General features: G+C 39.7%; 2 protein-coding genes across 2 annotated transcripts; one reads left to right on the plus strand and one right to left on the minus strand.

Moving 5' to 3' along the window:
• Nucleotides 1-9,193: 9,193 nt before the first annotated feature.
• On the plus strand, nucleotides 9,194-10,535 carry LOC116044251 (histone H1.0-B). Its single transcript, XM_031291290.2, has one exon. The coding sequence runs from the start codon at nucleotides 9,438-9,440 to the stop codon at nucleotides 10,023-10,025; it is 588 nt and encodes a 195-aa protein (XP_031147150.1). The 5' UTR covers nucleotides 9,194-9,437; the 3' UTR covers nucleotides 10,026-10,535.
• Nucleotides 10,536-11,478: 943 nt separating this feature from the next.
• Nucleotides 11,479-22,794, minus strand: rhot2 (ras homolog family member T2). Its single transcript, XM_031291289.2, has 19 exons — nucleotides 22,553-22,794; nucleotides 21,545-21,603; nucleotides 20,766-20,847; nucleotides 20,556-20,599; nucleotides 20,047-20,100; nucleotides 19,872-19,924; nucleotides 19,417-19,525; nucleotides 19,174-19,275; nucleotides 18,950-19,048; nucleotides 18,741-18,849; nucleotides 18,522-18,642; nucleotides 18,172-18,256; nucleotides 17,780-17,925; nucleotides 17,552-17,652; nucleotides 15,914-16,044; nucleotides 15,720-15,800; nucleotides 15,506-15,628; nucleotides 13,568-13,770; nucleotides 11,479-13,347 (listed from the first exon to the last, which is right to left on the minus strand). The coding sequence occupies exons 1-19, from the start codon at nucleotides 22,587-22,589 to the stop codon at nucleotides 13,230-13,232; spliced, it is 1,857 nt and encodes a 618-aa protein (XP_031147149.1). The 5' UTR covers nucleotides 22,590-22,794; the 3' UTR covers nucleotides 11,479-13,229.
• Nucleotides 22,795-23,145: the final 351 nt, after the last annotated feature.

Raw genomic sequence — 23,145 nt, forward strand, 5'->3', positions numbered from 1 at the left:
CCTCCAATACTCTGTAGTTGTGAGCACGGATAAGACAAATCTAATTCTAAGGTGACTGATGGAAGAACTACAATAAGTGAGACAGTTTGATAGAACAGCCAAAATGAAAGATTCAACTGTTGCCTTAGTAACCTCAAAAGACTCCCATCAAACAATGATAGACAAGTACCATGAACTAAAAAAATATCTAGTGCAGTAAGTAATTAAAGCAGCCTCTTAAGGCGAAACAACCAGGCTCTACCATATGTTGTACAAAAGGGAGAATTTATTATGACAGTGTATGTGCTGTATGAATACCATTAGCACAACACAGTCTTGGCTCTGTTATAAAGAAAGCCACATGCCAAATGCAGCACTATTCAATCACACACTATCAAATGAAAATGGCCTTGATTGAGCAAAAATGGCACTAGACGCAGGTACACAACATTCCTAAATATATGAACAAGATGCCAACTAGGCTCACAGCCGCACCACGGGTCAAGCCAGTATCCAGTATCACTGTTTCCATTAAACTGCCACCAAGTGACATTATCCAGATGACTGACAGAGTGAGATAAGCCTCCGGTGAAATACGGTCTCTGCTGCCCGAGGCGTCCCCAACTGAATTGTCTCCCTTGAGCCTGACTAAACCCTTCATGTTCTATTCACCCCTGCTGGTGGATGGATGCAGATGGCAGGATGAACCCAGGCAGCCTGTCCCTTCTTTAATAAGGCCTAAGAGCAGCAGACAAAACACTGGTCTAGCCTCTGTGCGAGAGCGGGGAGAGAATAACAAGGTCTTTCAGGGAGGCAGAAAGGCGCATTAATTAGACCGCCACTCTGCACTTCTTCTCACCAGTTTAATGACCTCAAGGTCCATAAGGCAGGTGTTTATTTATTGGTGTCTGTGTGTGGATAGTTGTGTTTCTGTCAGTGAAACGGATGGTAAGGAGCTATAAATGCATGCCTTAAGGATCCGAATTCAGTGTGGCTTCATGATACACAGGCTTTAAGCATGAGGGGTGCATGTACGCTTATTTATACAGCAGTTGCCACATGCTGTATATGTATGCAAACTGTTAGGATTTGTCTATGTGCACAATAAGATCCTCTAACTTTACAATCTAAAGCACGTGTCAAACTCAAGGCCCGCGGAACCAGAGAGTTTGCATATTCAGGCTGTCAAACAGGTTGTTGTGAGTCAGCTGGGTGGTAGCCTACTTAGAAAATGTAATCATTGTTTTGTCAATTTCAGCATCGACAAAGGTTTTATGGGTAGCTGTCTGCTTCTTTTAAAACATTTAAATTCTTTAAAAATACAATGTGGCAACTGGCAACCTTATAGTACTTGATCAGTTTAAAGTTTAAATCTAGATGGTCTAAGTCTAGATTTGTACACTTTCCAGCATTTCATTTTGTTTTTTTCAGATGCAGATACTGTACTATTAAATGCATACAGTATATTGTATATATTGTTATATTTAACTTAATAATATATTTTTTAAAAAGTACTATATAATAACAAATAACAATTATTTTGAAGCAATTTCAATATCATTGTTGAAAGCCTTGTGTGTTTAATTAGGAGCTGATTACCTTATTCCTGAGAACTGAGGAATGCAGACATAAAGGCATTCCTGAAGAGCAAAGTGTTTTTTTGTGATCTTGGTGTTGGAGGTGAAGGATGAATTTCCTTTTATGTTTCATTACCCCATGTTTATCTACCTAAGAGGTCTGCTAGTTGAAAAAAAGTAGTTACAAAATCCTGATTTGTTTTGGTTATCTCAAAGTGATATGTTGAGTTGTCTTTTTAATGAGGAGATTTTTGGCAAGATTTATTTAAAAAAAATGCAGAGCAGCTCAGACAGACTAGTTACATAGAGGATGTTTAGAAATGTTCTCATTTAACAACATCTCATTAGCCGGACTTGTTGGGGCCAGAAGAATATAAGTAGTGCTACAGAAAGCAGTGACCTGAAATTACCTTAATTAAACTGGTTGTCGAGGTGGATTGACGGGAAATAGCCAAACAGGTTTCACAGGATGCATTGATGTGGACATACAAGTGAGGTGTATGCTGGGAAATACCCCAGCCATCTACCAACCTGAAAAACATTAAGCGGGAAGAGAAAATGAATAAATACACAATTAAAGCAGAAGAGAGAAGAGCTACAGTCTGAAAGCTCAACAGAGGGCATAATTAAACTTCAACCACAAGACCTGACCGCAAGATTGTGAGTTCAAGAGATGATAACACTCATAAAGACTGGTGCTCATCTATAAAATCCAATTCACACTCAGTGTGTTGTCATTGTGCAGGATCACAGCACTACAGTGTGGCTCTATTGTTCTCTGAGCTGACTTGATCTTTTAGAAATTAAGAAGACAAGTTGTTCTGTTAGCCTCAACTAATCATGTGAATTAAAATAGATGGTGCATCACACTCGAGCTGCCAAATGCCAAGCAGCAGTGATTGTGCAATAGAGGGAATCACCCGAATGATGAAAAACGGCAGGAAAATGAATCAGGTCACTGAATGACACAGTTTTTGCCCAAACTGCCCCACTTTGAAGATCTCTTGGGGACATAAAACGGAAGAAGCGAAGAAGAGGAAGCAGAGACTTAGAGGAAGGAGGTTGAAAAGGGGAGATAATTAAGAGGAGAAAGGCAAAGCAAAGGCAAAATGAAAAGAATGAGGGGTGTATTAGCATTTCTGTAAAACTGTAGAACTGTCATACTGACGATGAATTCATTGGGGAGCCACACTTTGAGCCCCATCTCTGCAATATTAACATATTGTACTGGGACAGGTCTGTCTCCAAAACATAAATTACTATTTCTGACATTACAGTGTTACAGTATGCCACTTGTAGTTGAGTTGAGCACAGGCTTCCTATGATAGGTTTGGGAGTCACATCAGTAAGGCTTAAGAGCGGAGAGACCTCTGGTGTCTAAACCTGCAGTTGCATCCTAAAATGAGGGCGGCCCTGTTGGCCGATGAGAAGTGCTGACAAACCAGTTACAATGTGCCACCTGAGTTCACCTGAAATAATCAAAGCTGATTTATCACTCCTGTACTTCCATTAGGACCATGTTTAGCATAGGAAATATATCGACAACATAACTTAGTGTCTACATTTACTGTACTGTTTTCACTTTCATTTAATATGACTGTTGTTGACACAATTATATATCATCAGTTTGTGCAACAGTGCTAATTACATGAAAGCCAAGTCTAAGATTATATGGATTGCAAAAAACACAATTACTTCTATTTAGGCTGCTACTGCCCTCTGTTGGAAAAAGCAGCTGTGATCAGAAGTCACCAAGTCATCAAGGTATACACTATGAGGGGCCAAAAAAATACTTCTGCCTGCTTATAGAAAATTGGCAAATGTTGTGCATAAAGAGAGCATGGGAACCATAAAACACTATTTCAATTATTGTTTGGTATTTTGAGTGCACAGTTTTGACATAATCAATCAGCACAGAACACAAAGTAAAAGAAAGAGCATGTTCATTAAATGTGTTCAAAAGACTAAAGAGAGCTTATAGTTTAAAAAAAAAAAAAAAAAAAAAGAAGAAATATCACAAATATACTGAATTCTACACATTAGATAGAATTCAATAGATGGCTCTGGTTTAGTGGCAGCCTGTTGCAGCAGCTTATGTTACTCATGTACTCTACCTAAGTCACCAAGTATTAAAGGGGCAAGGGTTGAAGTCAGAATTAGGGCTAAATGTAGCATTTTTGAATGGTAATGTATCAGTGTCAAATCAGATGTGATAGCTTGTAGTCAATATGTCACATGTGTAACAATTTGGAAAGAAAGCAGCAACTCAACATTTAAGTTTTATCAACAATAAGAATGTGACTGATTATTTTTCAATGGAGAAAGAAAAAACCCTATTAACTGTTCAACAAAAATGCTGTGTCATCTTGTAGCATGAGAGAGAGAGACAATGGCACAATACAATGGAGTCAGCTCTGCTGGTTTGACTGACAGCTCACAGGTGCTCTGAAAGACGTCCAATGTGAGAGGTGGTTTGACAGCTGAAATTGAGGAAATAGTCACCTGCTCTACATAATGAGATAAGGGCGGGGTGTTTTGGAACGGGAATGGAAAGACACTCACAAAGAGTGCCTTGGTGTGGCCAAACTGATGGACCTCTATTGGCTTGGTTGTGCAGCAGTCAGCACAGCACTTGGCCACTGACACCTGTTCACACATCCAAGTGTTGTCACAACTGTCGTAGCCCCGAACACACACACACACACACACACACACACACACACACACACACACACACACACACACACACACACACACACACACACACACACACACACACACACACACACACACACACACACACACACACACACACGCTGGCCCGGAGGACAAGTGTATTAAAACTGCAAGTGTGTCAATGCCTTGTTCTCCTTTTCAGTTGTCTCCACATGGCACGCTAGTTAGTTTAATGCAGGGCTAATCACTGAGACATAAACGGTTTTATCTGTGGCCGCTGAACTAAACGATGCCCAGCTAAAGGGCACAACTGGCACAGGGATATACTGATTTTATATGCAAGTAGGGAACATGCAACTGGTCTAAAATACTATAACTTTAATTGTACACATTTTTCTGTTTTTATCTTTTTTTGTTAGTTTTACTCAAAACACTGCTAGAGTGAAAACTAAATGAAAACACAAACATCTACTTTTATAACTTTAACTGCAGTCAACAGCTGAAGTTGATTTTAACTGTTTGATATTTCGTAAGCATAAATTTGTGGATTTTCCCCTCCACATATCTGTCTCACATTTCTTGAGTAGTTCAAAACAAAGAAAACATGAACTCTCATGACATTACACACAAAAAGCAATGGGCTCAATCTATCATGTCTAATTTTGCTAGAGAGGAATAGCACACTGAAGAGTACATCCTCTCAAATACAGTGATTTTGTATCAGAGGGAAGATTCATTTATTTTTTTTGAATGATTAAAGGTCATCTATTAGTAAAAATCTGTATTTTAAACAGGACAGTAGCTGACAAAGTCTTCAACAAAAGTACATAGCAATACATCAAATGGGTGTGACAAATCTACATCCTTGAAACAACAATGTAAGTAATTGTGTAATTGTAGTCGAGTGATTGATTGAGTGATAACTGTTATGGATACATACTCAGATCATCAAAAAGCTATACATTTTATACTATATAAACCTGTACTGTATGTGTAGGAGTAAAATGCATACAACAACAAATCAGATGAGCAAACACATTTGAAGATTGGTACCGAGTGTAATTATTCAGCATGTTATTAATTCATATTAATGTTGAATGCTTTGACTAGTGCATTTTGTTTAAAAAGTGATCTTGCTCGAATTTAGGTTTATAGTGTGAAATATGCAGAACTACACAGATAAAGCTTGAAAGAAAAGAATCAGTACAATAGTTTCTGATATGTGATTATAAAAGTGTAAAGAAATCCTGAGGATTCATAGCAGAAAAAGAAGAAATGATCTAATCCAAAACCTGTCTCCAGACCTTCTTATCTGGCCACCTAAGTAAATAAAAAGGATCTGATTTAATTTCCCCTTATCTGACTTTCAAAGTCAGAGTCAACGACGAGACAGTCTTCAAATCAAGGCAACGCATAAAGAATGCTTTCAGCGAGCACAATGTGATCACGTGCTGGATAGTTTGGGATCCAAAGCCCTGATATGGAGCACACGGATGCCTCCAGTAGCGAAATGGTGGGTGATGTCACCCAGAATGCTTTGGGCCAGAGGCTGGACAAGACTTGAGAGAGTTTTAGGCAGCTAAAATTACAAACTGGCATCAGATAAATTTAGAGGTGCAATGCTAAATCTCTCCTTACCGAATGGTGTAGCTGTCTTCTGTAAATACCTGTTTAAAATACCTCCCACTCGACTCTCTCTAACTGCTAGCAAATAAACCAGCACTGGGTTAAACATTATGCAAGCTAAATACAACTCAGACATTGGCACAACTAAAGATACAACTGGGAAGTTAGATTTCAGTGTGTTGGCAGCAGAAGAAAAAAAAAGGTGTGGAATCATTTCTGCCAATCAACTAATTGATTAAACAACTAACATTCTGCGCTCTGTCCACACCACAAAGCAGTGGTGGAATGTAACTAAGTACATTTACTCCAGTACTGTGCTCAAGGTAGGCTTTTGAGGTACTTGTACTTTACTTGATTATTTCCATTTGATGTATACTTTATACTTCAACTAGGGAAACATTGTACTTTTTTACTACACTACATTTATTTGACAGCTATAGTTACTTTGCATGTGCAATGATTTAGATTATTAATACAAAATATAAATCAACAAATACATTCCAACTTATATAGGTGAAGCTACCCAGCAGTATATAAAGTAATTAAAAATAGCTCCCCTTTTACCAGCTGCAACATTAAAGTGATAAACACATTAATGCGTCAATAATTATAATCCAGTTATATAATATACAAGATTCTGAAATGGGCCATTCTGCATAATGAGTACTACAGACTACAGATGTTTTTAAACGAAACCTAAAAACATATCTTTTTAAAAAAGCTTTTTACTAAATGTATTTCATAGGTTTTCCTTTTAACTATTTATTGACCTTGATCTTTTTTTTATTTTAATTATTGACTTTGATTTTTTAATTGCATTATTATATGCTCTGTAGCACTTTGAGATTGCTGTAATGTAAAGTGCAATACAAATAAAATGTATTATTATTATTATTATTACTTTTTACTTTTGTGTGGCCTAAGTATATTTAGATGCTAATACCTTTGTAAGGTTTGAATGAAGGACTTTTAGTAATTGTACACTGGAGTATTGTTACTTTTCATCAAGTAAAAGCTCTGAATACTTTTTTCCACCACTGCAACAAAGACACCAATCCTCGAAAAAAAAACAAAAAACCACAGCAGAGTATTATTCTCGCAGGGACAATTCTAGACCAATCACTGGACATTGAAAAATATTAATTAGCCCTATGTCCAATTAGTAGTCACCTATGAAACACGGAGGCACTGAAAGCAGCCTATAATGCACTGGTCATTAAGGTGCATCTCATTATACTGACAATTGAAATTGTGCGGTGAGCACGCAGGGCTCGGGAGGTCCAGTCAGTTTGGAGGACGTCCCTCTGTCGGCGGATAAAGGGAGTGGTCTAACCGGGGGGAGAAGTCTCTGTTTGGCTACTGCTTTACAGCAACGCTTCCTTAACGGGGCACATGAGGCCAAAGACAACAACACATCACTCAAACGGACAAACGGTGACAAAAACAACGGACCAATACCCTATATCCTAAAATTACCAAACCAAGCCGAAGCTGTTTCTGCAACACATGGCCCGAATAGGAGTCGCAAACAATAGGCATGGTGTTCATATTATCATAGCGCCACACTGTGTATATATTTATACAGTATACTCATTCAGTTGCGCCATACAAATAATTGTATTCACTCAGTCACTCCAGCTCTCCTTACCCGCTTTATTCACTCATTCATCTTCACCCCATCATCTATTTACTCCCCCTCCCTCTTTTGCACTTGTGCTATGTAGTACTACTCACCCTTTCATCTACTCCCTCCCTCTTCAGTGCCACATGCAAAAAAAAAATATTCATTCATTCACTCCCTCCCTCCCTCCTTGTTTTTACTCATTCAATCCCTCCTCGCTCACTAACCCACCCACCCTCCCTTTAAAACGCACGCACACGCACCAAAAACACTCAGTCATCAACTCACTGTAAGGACACAGGTGGAGATGGAGGGGCAGAGGCACTGATATATACCTTACTAAATGTAACTTCATTTTGATTATTTACACAATTTATCGGCTAATATAAACAAAATACATTATGATCAAGATGCCCAAATATAAAGGTAACTGGGCATCGTGTTATTATTTGACAAGAGGACACTTCATTGCTTCAAAATGGGCAGTATCCCACTGTAGTCTAGAGGACCACCTCTCTGACAAACAGCCTGGTGTTGTTTTGCACCATTGACTATGATGTGCATAAGGACAGACAGTCGGTTATTATCCAAAAATAGTGTTCAATAACTCAGAAAAGCATGCCACAAAAGTCGGGGAAAAGCACTACTCCAGTGGTTGACTTTCATATAGGAATCAAAATGGCGTTGCAGGGAGGGACATCAGACCTGAAATTAAAATAAGAAATAATACAGGAGAATTATAGTAAAGTTTGTAATTTAAAAGGTTTTTGTTTTTTAGGGACCGGCACCATAGACCCTCAGAAAAATGAGGAAAGCCAAATGTCAAACCTGTTATTGACTGTGGTCTGATGCGCCAGTTCCTGAACAAAAGAAAGCCATCACTGCGCCCTATATTGAAGGACTTTGGTTTCGGCTGCAGCCCCCCTTGCAGCTGGACTCACACCTGGTCACACAGCAGCCACTTACACCTCTATCAGATATATAGTGATCAATTTTATGATCCGGTATCAGAGTCCTGATCTTTGGAGGTGTTGGCAACTTTCCTGACAATGGAGCTCGAGTGGCGACTGCCATAGTGACAGTTATAACCAATTCTGTCTAAAAACCAGCAAACACAGCAATCCCATCCACCGTATTCCAACCCATATAAAACCATATCATCGTCCCAAGTGTCCCCTGTAACTTAAATATTGTGACATTTAATTTATATGAGGTTTAACAGCAAATAATCTCGACCACGTCACTCAAAGTCAATGGCCGGACTGTGTTAGTTGGGAAAATGTATCGATGTATTAAAAGCAAAAACAGATACAGAATCCGACCGAACCGCGTGCATCAGTTTAAGCATAGATACAATTTCGATATGCATAGGATGATTTGGCCACAGGTTCCGTCTGTTTGGGTCAATTCAACGCGAATTGTGCAAAATTGTTCACAGCCCGCATTACTTCCAGCGGGTTTTCCTAGAATAAAAGTTGTTCGCCGGTGCGGATGAAGAAAAAAAAGTGTGTCCCTGTGAAGCCTAATGTCTCTGCTATCAGCACATAATGTTTTGTGGATCAGTACTCCGCCGTAGCTTTTATATTTGTCAGGAGTTGGAGGATGAAGAAACACAAACGGGACGGCGCCAGTTCCATGGAGTCCGCTAGATCAGCTGCTGGCAGTTGGTGTTCTCAATCACGTCCGCAGATAGGCTTCATAGGCTCACCGAGGCGCCTGTGGAATAAGACACTTAAGTGATCCGGTGTACTGACGCGTCACTCTGTGTGGACAGAATATAATTTTTTTTCACTGTGAAAGCAGTAAGTGTGATTTGTCTGACAACTCGGACTTTCTGTGGATAAGCTTTATTTCTGGTATATATTTCGCGGTTTCTGACGCTCCGGTGTACCAGCTGAGCCGGGTGAAATTACACACCTTGGACTTTTTTTGTTAACTAACTCCAAACAGAAGTCACCATGGCAGAGACGTCGGCAGCTCCAGCCAAAGCCAAAAAGGCAGCAAAGCCCAAGAAAGCTGCTTCTCATCCCAAGTACTCGGAGATGATTAAAGCGGCCATCATTCACGACGCCACTCGGAGTGGAGCGTCCCGGCAGTCCATCCAGAAGTACGTGAGGAAGAACTATAAAGTGGGCGAGAACGCCGATGTGCAGATTAAACTGGCCCTGAAGAGGATGGTGGCAATCGGGATTCTGCGCCACACCAAAGGCGTCGGCGCGTCCGGATCCTTCAGGTTGAACAAACCAGACGACTCCAAAAAGTCAACCAAGGCGCCGGCACCTGTCAAAGCAAAAAAGGCAGTGAAGCCCTCCAAACCCAAGAAAGCGGCGAAGCCCAAGAAGGTGGCCAAGACGCCGGAAAAACCCAAAAAGGCAGCTGCAAAGAAAGTGAAAAAGGTCGTGAAAAAGGTGACACCAACGAAACCCAAAAAGGCACCAGCTAAGAAACCCAAGGCAGCCAAGCCCAAGGCAAAACCAGCAAAGAGGGCAGCCAAGCCCAAGGCAAAGACGCCCAAAAAGGCAGCCAAAACAGCAAAAAAGAAGTAAAAGGACAATATCAGAGACAAAGTCAATGTAAATACTTAAGGATATGTTTTCGTAAATGTATTATTTTTGTAAGGTCTGATGCAAACTTATACGAGTAGTTTTATCTCCATTGCACTATAGCCTATATGCTGTAGAAACAATTGTGAGCATTTTTAGTTGGCGTTAATAATACTGTTAATTTCTGTCTGATCCTTGGATACATATAGACCAGGGTCTTGCTGAAAAGGTAAACAAAAATGTACATACAGTTGAACTTATTGATATTGTTAGTGCACGGGGTCATACTGAAATTACAAACAATGTGACAATGGTGAGCATTGTTGAGCCTTTACAATGTACAGACGTGGACGTCAGCAAGATTTTCCTTAAGGCTCTATAGTTGTCATTCAAGCTCCATTCTGTATATTTCCTCATGTTCAGACGATTCATAATATTCAAACATCCCACTGTGTTCAGTCACTTTTAAAGACTTGTTTATACTGCAATTCAATAAACCTTTGTGATCTTCTACTAAATGTGTTGGTCAACTTATTGCGCGCATTTTACGCGTGCGTAATATGCTTGGTGAAGTGGACGGAGGTATTTATGTGCATATTAGAGATTAATAGGCCTAATCTACTAAACTGCCCAATACCATTTTCTAATCCATTTGGATATACATAGCCTATTTCGGACATGATAACCATTTTAGCCAGCGGCATGAAATTAGTTATTGTGCACCAAGGAGTTGTAGACAAGCCCACCTATGGAAACACCAATGAGGGATGATATTGTGTTGCAGAGGCTGATCCACATAAGTCTACATGCAACACAAAAAATAGTGAAATTTAGGAAGACTGCAAGTTGTAATGTTATTTGTTTAACTATGAGTGTTATATATCAGGTTATATCAATGACTAGAATCGTGCACTCTAAATAACATTATAATTGCTTTTACCAACTAGTCATAGAGACAGACAAGGGCTTTATAGGACACTTCGTGATGTAAAGTAAACGACAGTTTACCATTAAAACTCTGTTGGGGAAACAAAAGTGCACAGAGATAAAGTCCCTAAAGGGAATAGGACGGCGGTAAACAAGGCTTAGGCAAGAGTTAAGTGCTCTGTATTGGTCTAAACATCTCAGAATGTAGCCAAAAGTTGTCCTGAATACAAGACATCAAATGTCAGCGGTTATTGTTTTTTTTCCTCGTGGTTCTAGCACATACAAACTAGACTCCAAATCCCTTTTCCTTAAAGTGGCTGCAGAGCAGCGAGGTGGCTTTGCAGACACACCCAATGCTAACTACCCTGCCTCTCACCTGACATGCAACACTGCCATCTTGTGGTGTCTTGCAAGAACAGGCGTCTCCTCCTCACTGCAGTTAGGAACGAGACGCAGACAGACTGGAGTCAAAGAGTCAAACTGATGAAAGTCAAGATCAAACACACAAATTTCCCTTTACACGCGGTTATTCATTATCATCTTTTAAGACAGGTGTAAGATCATCAAACTAACCTTATAATTAAACAGCTTCCGGCTGAATGATCAAAGCAGGCATCCAGACGTGCCAAGGCATGTTGTCCTTGCATTTTGACATGCTATGTGCAAAAGGGCAGTAATTGATGTCAAAACAGAGTAATCCAACATGAATGTTGACAGCACAGCAGAATACCTTTGGAACCCATTACCTTTAGCAACAAACGTTTTGTGATTAAGATGATATGGTATGTGGAACATTAATGATACTCCAATAATACAGTGTTTAGAACAAAATTGTTCTGTTATTAATACTTTTACATAGTAATGCCTCATTCTCTGAAGTCTGATACTTGTGTATAAACGCAAACAAAGAAAACCCCAAAAAACAAAAACAAACTCCAGTCAGAATTTATAAGCCATAAAAAATAGCTACTACAAATCAAGAAGTTAAATATGGGGAAAAAGGCACCAACTGTCCAACATATTAACATAAAGCATTGATCTTTCATCCCAACATCCATAATGTCTTTTTGGGCAAAAGGTCCCCACCCAGTCTAATCTGGTCTTTTATTAAGCATCTAAATCAGTTCAATTTCAGTAAGAAAAACAGCCATATTTTAAAAGTCACAGAAGTGATTTCTGCAGAAACAGCAGGTCCCCAGCTAAATTAAGCAATAAAACATACATAACATGACTGACTCATGTTGGAAAACAATGCACCGATTGTGTAACAAGGTCAAAGTGTATGCACAGTGTCAGGTGTATGTAAATAAAAATAAAACACAGATCATATCTATTTCAGTCTCAATTAAAATCAATAAATTCCATTTCAATGTGAACAGAAGAATTCATTTGACCAAATTTGTCTTTACCTTTGTGTCATTTTAAGGTTTGCTTGGCCTCCTTTTACAGGAGAAATTATTTTCTGATTTCTTGCATAAACAAACTGCCATTCTTCTTAATGCACATCCCTGCAACAGCAGATCAGTGGAGGCTACTGTTACTGCTAAAACATTAAAATGTTTCATTCTCAAGCAAAATAATATGCCTAAGGGGCAAATAACATGCTATGACTACTCATTGCTGCTGGAGTTATTTGGCAAATCAGATACGAACATCTAGTATCTGTGGAGGCATGGTCAGAAGGAAGAGTGTAGTTCATTGGGGAGCTCCAGCAAGAGATTCAGTGGCAGCCAATCAGGATGTTTTCTCACTTAAAAATACTCCATGTGCTGCCATTTGGTTCGTCAGTCTAGTCAATTTGGCATTTTCCTATATTATGCTTAGGAAACACTGCATGTATATAAAAACTCTCCAATCTCACCATTAACATGTAAAAGATAATCGAGGGGTAAGCTTAGATTAGACATAACTGTCTTTCTGCATTTCCTCCTCTATGATAAAGCACCTGTTTGGATGTGAACAGTTTACTTTGCGTTTCAATGCACCGAGCGCTGTCAGGCTAACTCCTACTTAACCTGGTTTTACAATGTAAGGCAGAAAAAGCTGGGCACAGCAGCGTGGGGAATAATATGATCACTAGCTTCCAATTGCCTTTGGACTGTTGTGATCAGCTGACTCAGAGGGTAGGACAAAGTAAAGAAGGGCAGAGATATGAAGAGTTTCCTGGGAGCCTTAAAAAGTAAAATGATGTGGCTCTGGTCTCTGAGGTTTGGTCTTGATGGATGGATTGATCGATGGAAAGTCCGGCGGGGGAAAAAAAGAAGCTCAGCTGGTTGTTGATCATTTCAGTCTGGCGACAGATCTGTAGATAGCAAAGCCGAGAACGGCAACCACAGCCGAGCCCAACGCCACTCTCAGCCAGAAGGATGTGTTGCTCATGTCTGAACCATTCAGGTGTCTGGAGATTGGAGGGGGGGGGATCATCATCAAGGGTCAACCACACAAAGCAACACACAGCTAATATCATAAGCAAAACAAATGTCTAGCTTCTCTTACATCTCTACTTATCACACTTTAATCACTAAATGTTTTAAACAATATTCTCCTGTAACTGAACATCATATTTTCCATGTTTTCAATATTTCTTAAGAGCAGTAGTTTGTCTAAGTAGGACGTACGGGTACACTGCTGCCCAGGCGAGCCTGGTGTAGATGTTCTTGCTGGTAGAGTCGAGGAACAGGCTGGAGAAGGGCAGCGGTGGAGGCAGTTGGTGTTTATAACAGAACTCCGCTGGAGTCATCCCGTGGAACTGCTTGACCTCAGGAAGGTCCACCTTGGAGGCGACCAGCACACATGGGATGTTGCTCTCCATGTAGTGTTGCTAAGTAAGAAATAAGAGGGAAAACTTTAGTTGAGAGACAAGAGAATCTACCTTGTTTTAAGTCAGTCATAATGAAATCCAGCTAACCTTTATACATAATTAATGCAAACAAACTGAAGAAGTCTAAATAACATTTATCATAATTCGTACAGGGACACGGATCTGTCAAAGTTTGAAAGGTTAACTGTTCCGTTTATTTCTATTGTGAGTGTGTGACAGTAAGCAGGTAAAAACAATACCTGTTGACATGGAGCCTTTTATTCCACTAATAATCAGGATAATTGGCCAAAACAATACAAAGTTCCTCTTGTAAACACCTTGATCTGAATAAATACTCCGTTTCAGAATATTTTTTTTGGAAGAGGTGGTTAATCCCGTTATTATTCTTTTGACATACCATTTAATACCATTTTGTATGTAAGGATCCCTGATTACTTTGTATTTTCAGGAGATCTTTATTCTGGAAACAGGGCAGCCTCCAGACTAAAATGTGGGGTATACTCGCCGCAGCCGACCTGTCGAGCGCCAGTGTGACGTCATGGGAGCGCCGTAACTGTTTATACTCGCGCGTGGTGGTCGCGACACTAGCTGCAGTCTTCTCCTGAACAGAGGTGACGCTAATGAGGAAAGGCTACCGACTTTGCTCTTTCTACGGACTAGAAGAAGAAGAAAAAGGTAAACAACGGCAGAACTGGCAGCAGCATTGATGTTCGATGATGCTTTGTTTTGATTTGATGACCTACTTCGTCGGATCACTCCTTTCATTCACCATAAAAGAACTCATCTTAACCCAGTAAGTTTACAAGAGAGACTTGCAGTCACTCTGAGAGTCCTGGCATCCGGTTACCCTCGAGCTCGTTCATGCTTCCTGTTTCCGCTTTGTCGCACGCCGCTGAAAAGAACAGAGTGGTGCGCGACCTCTGGACGGCCTTAACCTTTTACATATCGCCACACATGTTAAGCGTTACCTTTATTGTCAGTTTCCCATACACATTAGTAATTTTTTTTTTAAGATCATTTTTGGGCCATTTTTAGGACAGCTGAAGACATGAAAGGGGAGAGAAAGAGAGGCGCTGCGTCGAGGAGTAAACCTTTATATGTGGGCACCCGCTCTACCAACTGACCTATCCGGGCGCACACATTGGTAATTTCTTAACCCATTATGGAAATGATTGTAAACAGGAATAAAAGGTGCAGTTAATGTTTTTTCTTTATTTAAACAAGAACTCACAATAACCTTAATTGTTTAAAAAATAGACAGACAGCCAACACCTGTGGCCTCCTTGCCCCAGGCATCTTACCTTTGACCACCAAAATCTAATCAGTTCATTCTTGAACTCAAGTGGACATTTTTGCCAAATTTTAAGAACTTCCCTCCAGGGGTTCCTGAGATATCGTGATATCAAAAAAGGGACGGACGGACAACCCAAAAACATAATGCCTCCGGTCATGACTATAGTCGTGCCGACTATAGTCATGACCGGAGGCATTATGTTTTTGGGTTGTCCGTCCGTCCCTTTTTTGATATCACGATACCTCAGGAGTCATTAAAACGAGTGGTAGAAACTGCTAAAGGCAGCAAAGTAAGCTGTAATACTGCGTTATTTATTAGGCGGACTGTGTGCAAACACCAGCACAAACTCTGATATGCAGCCTTTGTGAATGGCAAAAAATGATAATAAATGAATACCAGTTTCATCTTTTAAATGCTCCTGTAACTTTTGCTGTCACTGACCTTGTATATACTGGCACAATAGTCGAAGGAATGCGGGTCACTGGAGTCATACATGAGACAAGCAACATCACAGGAGGCATCTGATGCCTTCAGGAACTCCACCTCCACATCCACCTCATTGAGCTGTGCGGGGAGGAGAAGAGTGTGGTACTCAGGCTTTAGTCAGGGTCAGAGGTTATGGGTCAGCATTAAGATCAGGAAGGGAGCTACTTACGATAAGGTACTTCTCCTGGTTGCTGACTTGTACAGTGTTTATGGCATAGGGGGAGAAGGCACTGCTGGAATTTCCCTTATTCTGTAGAAAACAAAAGAGAAAAAAACCTTAGAAATGTTCATTATGCCGACTAGCACAAATGTATCATGGTTTAATATTTTTCAGCTCCAGACTAGCAGCAGATGGTGCCATACCTCAACGTTGCGGCCCACAAAGGCCTGGAGAAAGGCTGTCTTGCCCGTCCCCCGCGGTCCGATCACCTTGCAGAGAAACACTGACCGCTGTGTCTGGCGCTTTTCCAGGTCCTCCTCTTTCTCCTGTGTTACTGTGCATATATAAACAAGCAGTAACACAAAATATAAACACAATGCACAAACACACAGGGCTGACATTCTGTCAGTTAGAATTTGACTGCATACCAATTGTTAAAAACAGGGGTTAAAGCAAGACATTTGTGAGCCTGAAATGCTGCCTTGGAGGAAATGTGTACAATGTCTGGAATTTAGTATTATATAAATGTAAAACTGCACCATGCCTGAAGCCTAAGAACTTTGATCCCTGTAAAAAATAAAAATGGTCTTTGATTTTCAATTTCAGATTTTCTTAATTTTCACTACTTGCTAGGCAAAGTTAGAGCTCATCATTTTCCAGGCAATATTATTATTAGCCCTGTAGTCGGAGGCCAACATCCCTAAAGCAGAGGATGTAATTCCTGCACCAGCTGATAATCAGTAACCCACACTCTCTGAGTTTAAAATGTATTACAGCAAAAAATACATTTTACATGAACTTCAAAAGTTAGATAAAGTGACCTCTTGTGGCAGTTAAGGGCTTTCCACCAGGCCTAACAACAAGGTTTAGAATATAATGCAGGTGCACATTATACTATAAGTGCAGGGTATGTCAATCCAGTCTGTTAGGCAATGCAACATCAAAAGCTTTAAAGTCTGAGGAAACAAGACAAATAGTCACAATACATGTAGGCAACATAAAATTTGACTAGAAAAAAAAATGCACCACTCTATACTGTCAGACTTGACTCATCTATTCATCAGGAAATCACCAAAGCCATAATACAATGACAATTAACATTATTACTACTTAATGAAAAGTTGATTCGGCACAATAAAACACAGTAACTAAGCACATGCTACAACCAGTAACTAGTCCCCTTGTTAAAAGATCTGTGTTAATCTTTGTGTCCTTCTGGCCATTCTGACATCTACAGCAGGATCACCTAAAGATGCTCACCTCCAAGACAGAATGTGTGTGGTTAGCAGCAGTGAGACATATTACATCACACAATCTTGTACAAGCATTCCTGACAAACTGGCTTCAGACTGCCTCTAGTTCACACACAGTACAGTACCAGTCAAAAGGTTGGACACGCTTTGTCCAACCTTTTGACTGGTACTGTATGTCTGCACAGAGATACAACTACTGTATACACCAAAGTAACAGCTCAACATAATACTTTTTAGTTAATGCTCACAACAAACAAGAACAAAATGTGTGGGGAGTGCACCATATTTCAAACCATTCATAAATGTGTCGACACACGTGCAATTTATAAACTCCAACTATTCTTTCACATCTCAAGGACAAATGTACAAGTATGAAGGTCTACTAGGAAGCAGCGGACAGGATTAAGACGAGTAATCCTCCTACAGAACAGTGCTTAACTATGAGACTGGGATTTAAGTTTTCAAAGAGGATGTACAGTAAGTCCCAGTAACTCCCATGTTCCATAGGAAGATGGTCTCAACCTTTCTAATTGACATGCTGTTTGTTGGTTAGGATTGTCTACAATCGAGTCAATTACACAAACACACCTGTGATTGCAGCAGTCTGTGACTCCTGCTCAGTGAGGATAGGGTAGCCTAGGTATCCTAGGTGCTCCAGGCAACGGTGGATGTCAAAGTACGCAGAGAGCCTACATGTGAAGGGATTGACATACATGTGACCTTTGAACTGTGTACAATTGCTTTTAAGTGCACAAACGTGTAAAACTAGTGCATGCAATCACAAAAAAATAATTAACAATCGTGTGAGATACGTACGTCCACTGACAAAGGTAGCCGTGGTATGAGATGTAGCCCTCGTCTGTGGTTGGGACAGTCATGTAGACCTCTGCACCCCATGGTATGTAAGGACATACGCAAAACAGGTTCCTAAGCTCCGTCGGTGATAGGGCAGAGTCTTTGTCCTGAGAGGGAAAACAGGTCACTTCAGGTCACACAAAAGAAGGAAACCCTCGATTATTGAATGTGCCGCGCAGAAAACTGAGAGCCGCTACTGAATATTTACAGCAATTGAAATACTTTTCCCCTCATATATTCAACACACAATCATCGCACACCAAAAATAACATTTCCCACGACATTTAACTTAGAGTTACACTCTACTGTCCAGTGGGACATTGTGACCAAAGGCAGCCCGGACTGCTACTCACTTCATCGTACTTGTCAAAGAGTCGCTGGAGGAACTGGCGGCCTAAATGATTGAGCTCTGTGGTGCAGCCAATGGGAACTCGTAGTCTGACAACAGAAAAACAACAATTACATATTTAGATACCCGGGCATTCCTGACTAGTGTGTACAAACATAACAAAGGCAAAGCCAAACGGAAATGCAGGAAAAATACGGAAAGTCTGAGATAGATGACTAGGTAGACAACAGGGACAGGGATCTGTAGTCTCCAAAAATATTGCAATACAACCTGCTGTAATGCTATAGCTATCAGCAATATAAACAAATGACATCGGAGTTGACAGATACAGTACAATAGTGTCACTTGACATACTCAGGGTAAAGGTAATCATCGGTCAGATCAAGGTTGTCGTCATAACCAAACTTCCTGAGTATAGTCCATGTGGTTTCATGTCGGCCCCTCTGGATAAATAACGTATTAAGGAACAAGAAACCTGAAAAAGAGGAGATACAACACTTGCCATTAGTTTAGTGTGGCCTTGCCAACAACACCGTTTAAAGTCGCATGTTCTCATTCCTGAGTGATTTTTACCATTTAGGGTCAGGCCGTTGTCCTGCACCCCATCGCTGGTGTTCTTCCAAACTACTGTCTTCACATCTTCTAAGGCTTGAGGTGCCAGAGGATTCCCAAAACAAGATTTCTATACATAAGATGGATGGATTTTTTTTATATAGCAAACAAAGAGCTTTGATTCAAATAATAACTGTGAAGACAGGACTTTAAGTGACTTTAACTGGCACCTGAAAGCAGTTGAGTTCCGCGTCACTGAGGATACGGTCATTGTCCTGGTCTGAAATGTAGAATATTCTGCTAAGGGCTCTGACACACGGTGGTTTTAGCTGGTGAAAAATATTGGAGGACAAAAATAGTATGATCATTTGCATGCACATATGTAAATAAGTGGACTGGGAGAGAGAGACACAGTGACTCCACAGTTGGCGTCACATTTCCAAAAATGGCTGACCTGTTTGTCCTCAGGGTCATAAAGAGGTGCAGTAGGGTGAAGAACTGCCTTCTGTGCATAGTAAAACAGCTCTGAAATGTTTTTCAGGTTCTTTGCAGAACACTTAAAGGGGGAAAAAAAAGGATATTTCAGATACAATTTCTAAGCAAACTTAAGGCCAAATAACGTGGGCATGTGTAAATATTTGTATCTAAAAGCTAAGGTTAGCAGACTGGATATGTCTGTGAGAGAGTTCAGTCTCACCTCAACACATGTCTCAATCTCAGAGAACAGGTTCATGATGGGAAGAATGGTTTCCATTGAGCTCCCACAGCGCAGATCCGACTTGTTTCCCACGAGGATGATGGGAACTCTAACAGAACATATATAGAGACAGGGTAACTCTCTACTGTATATAACACTATTGTGGTTTACTGTGTAAATGCAGGTATTCCTGCAATACAAAAATATAATGTAAATCAGTTGACATTCAAATAGTGTGCTGCATGCACACACACACTCCTACATATTGGGCATTTTGCTGATGTTCTTAGGTCTTATTCTGGGAGACTTATTGCAATGTTAAAACAGGCTCAAACACCTAGATTACCAAGTTTGCCAACAAACAGTAGGGAGGAGTGCAAAGTTCAATGGCAGGTGGCAATGGCAATGCCTTGGGAAAAGCCCAGAGCACACACCCATCAACAGCTGATACATACTTGTTCCCTTTCTCTGCATCTCCGTTAACTAAAGGTATCCATTTAGTTTTGATCTGAAAAACAAAAGCAGAGACAAGTGCAATTTGTATTTTAAATGCATTAAGTAAATGTGATATGCATTATGTGGAATGCTTGAACAGTATAAGACAAGGTAAACCAAGTAGCAGGTTATTACCTTGTCTATCGTGTCATCGTTGGTGACATCATACACCACACACACCACATTAGCCTGTGTGAGTTGGGGAAAAAAACACCTGTGAGGGACCTTAGGCCATAAACAGAATCCACAAAATGCAATCAACCTTGTATAACTTTTTATTAAAATCCTTGAGAAAAAAAATACTTATTTTCTCAACACCGCACGAAAAAAACAGAATATGACAAAAGTAAATAAGAATGGCACATGATTAGGTTGCTGGCCCCAAGCGGCGTAAATGCTAGGCCTCCTAGAAATATGACTTTGGTCTTAACAAAATTGTGACAAACCTCAGAAACAATTATATTTATCTATACAACCAAAAACACGTTATTCTTAATCAGGGTACAGAATTGCTTAATTGTTAAAACGAACGATGTTCAGTACATTAATTAGTACTGTATTTTTTTCCCCTTCAATTTATTTATTTATTTGTCAAGTATCATATAAAAATACAATTTTGGTGAAATGAAGTATGGTGTACCTACCTTGATGATCTCACTTCTAAGGACTTCATCACTCTGCTCTTTTTCTGTTGAGGACAACCAAACAAATCTTAAAGTCATGACATTCAGACATGCTTACACACACACACACACACACACACACACACACACACACACACACACACACACACACACACACACACACAAAACTAAATACTGGTGGTGCTACGTGTAAGCCTTCAGGTCATATACCTGAGTAGTCCACTATGTGTGTGGGCACCTTCTCTGGAGTGACGTCAGCAGGGATAGTGATCTCTTCAGCTCTAGGAGGAACCTGTCAGAGATTGCATATCACAGATAAAACCATCACAAGATTCTGCCTCCCATTACACAAACACAAAGTATGGCTTTAGGAAACAAAATTAAGCCATAAACTGAAATGCTAGGCAATTTTCACTTCTTTTTTGTATTATAAAATCACACAGTAAAACACAATACTGGCCTCATAGTACATAGCAGGGCAGGCTGATTTCATCATGTTAAACAAAGCCCAAACATGCTGCAAAAGTCACAAATACTTGGCAAAAACCTACATTGAATCCAACCATTTCGGATCACTAAGTATTGGAATCAGTAGATTAGCATAACCGCAATGACAGTATGAAACAAATTAAACTTAAAAGAAACAGTACTATTTTGTAATATACAATAGTTGTCTATCTCTAAGAAGTCATTTTTGCAAAGGGAGTATAAATAGTTACATAATGCAAAATAAGCTGCAAAGGAAAATTAAACTTTTGCACACATTGAACATTACCAAGAAACAATTTGTTTTCTTTACTGCACAGAAATGAACAAGTTTGCTGAGTACTGACTACAGTAGAGTAACTGTGGCTATAATTAGCCAACTGTGGTCAATGTAGACTACAAGGCAGGTGGCCAAGTACATAAGCATAGCATCCTCCAGTGAAAAGGACGTTTAAGAAAAAAAAAAAAAAACAGCAGTAGTGAATAGTTGTACTGACACTTACCTCTTCTGGGAACTCCTCTCCAACCAAAGACATGATGAGCGATGTCTTCCCCACCTTGGCTGTTAGAGGAGACAATATGAAGAGGTTGAGAGGAGGTGGCAGAGAAAGACTCAAGGATCCAATTTAGCTTGTGTGATGGAGTGATAGCATTTACTGTAAAAGTGCATGTACTAGCAAGTTAGCTACTCTTTATGTTATCATTTACATAATTCCCCTTATATGGTCTGAAGTGCTGCTCGGTAATATGGCATGAAGCAAACACTATTGTATTGCAACTATACAGCGGAGTTTTAGCCAGACAATACTAAATCAATGTCATTGATCACGTTATAAACACAGAACACCCTAAAACCGTTATACTGAACAGTTAACGTTACCCTCTTTATATGCAGTTAAATAGGAAATGTCTTCACTTTCAAAAAGCATGGTCATAATTTTAATAGATAGTTACTAACGTTAGTTAGGTTAATTGTTCTACCGTTACGTTAACATATAGTACTAACGTTATTTCATGACTGCAGCTAGCTACTATCCGGTTAACAGTTAGCTAGCATGTCTATGCACTAACTTAAACTTTTTAAATCGCAGAAAACTTAAATAACGTTACAGCTGTTTATTGTGTAATGTGGCTTTCAGTAGATGACAGCTGATAAGTTAAACGACAAAACAACAATAACAGGTTTACTAACGTAACTTCTCTATGGTAGTTAATTACGTTAACAGTTAACGTTATTCACAACTTAAAAGCAAAGTTACTCTGAGCTGCGAAGTTAGCCTTGCGGAAATTAACATTTGGAGAGCGGCCCCTTCATAGAAAACATATAATTGTATCTAATAGGATACAATTAGTGCAGAAAGGCATACATTTCCCTATTAAAACAGTTATCACCACCATGCCACCAGGAGTAACCGAGATACAAGTTTGTAAATTAGCTACAGCAGCTAATGTTTGCTAGTCTTTTAGCTTGTGGTTAACGTTAGCTACAGCTTTCAGTGCCAATGACTTACGCTCCCCCAATAAGAGTATCCTGACGTCTTGTTTCATGTTTCCTCTCTGTTTGACGAAGAGTCAGTCGCGCTGCAGTATTACAGTAGCATTTATCTTTATTTGAATGTCAAATTTCTAGCTAAATTCAAACGTGTGCCTCTCCACAGCGATATTGACGCAAGGTGAAACCATATCATTCCGGTTCACAGAGACCGTGAAAACACGCTCTCTGCTGGACGAAGTAACACCCTACTGCCTTCGTTTCCTTCACAATGTATGTTATGAGGTTCTCATGTTTTGTCTGTAAAACATTCAACAAATAGAGTGAAAGTGAAATATTTTTTTTAAATGTATTTAATAAAGTCTCATTAAACAGATAAGCTTTGCAGTATGCTTAACTCAAAATTCTACATGAATACAGCTCTTCAGTAAATGTCTGCTACTTTCCACCTTTGCCCAAAAGTGTACCCCATTAACAGCAACATCCTTGGTAATCCTTTACTTTAAAGTAACTTTTAATATAAAAGAGGCTAATTCTAATCAAACCAATTAAGATTATTTATTTATATCTATAATTGCACCTCAACCTCAGTAAATGTTAATAAACCTCATT

Source organism: Sander lucioperca, chromosome 22, assembly GCF_008315115.2.
Source record: "Sander lucioperca isolate FBNREF2018 chromosome 22, SLUC_FBN_1.2, whole genome shotgun sequence".
NCBI lineage: Eukaryota > Metazoa > Chordata > Actinopteri > Perciformes > Percidae > Sander > Sander lucioperca.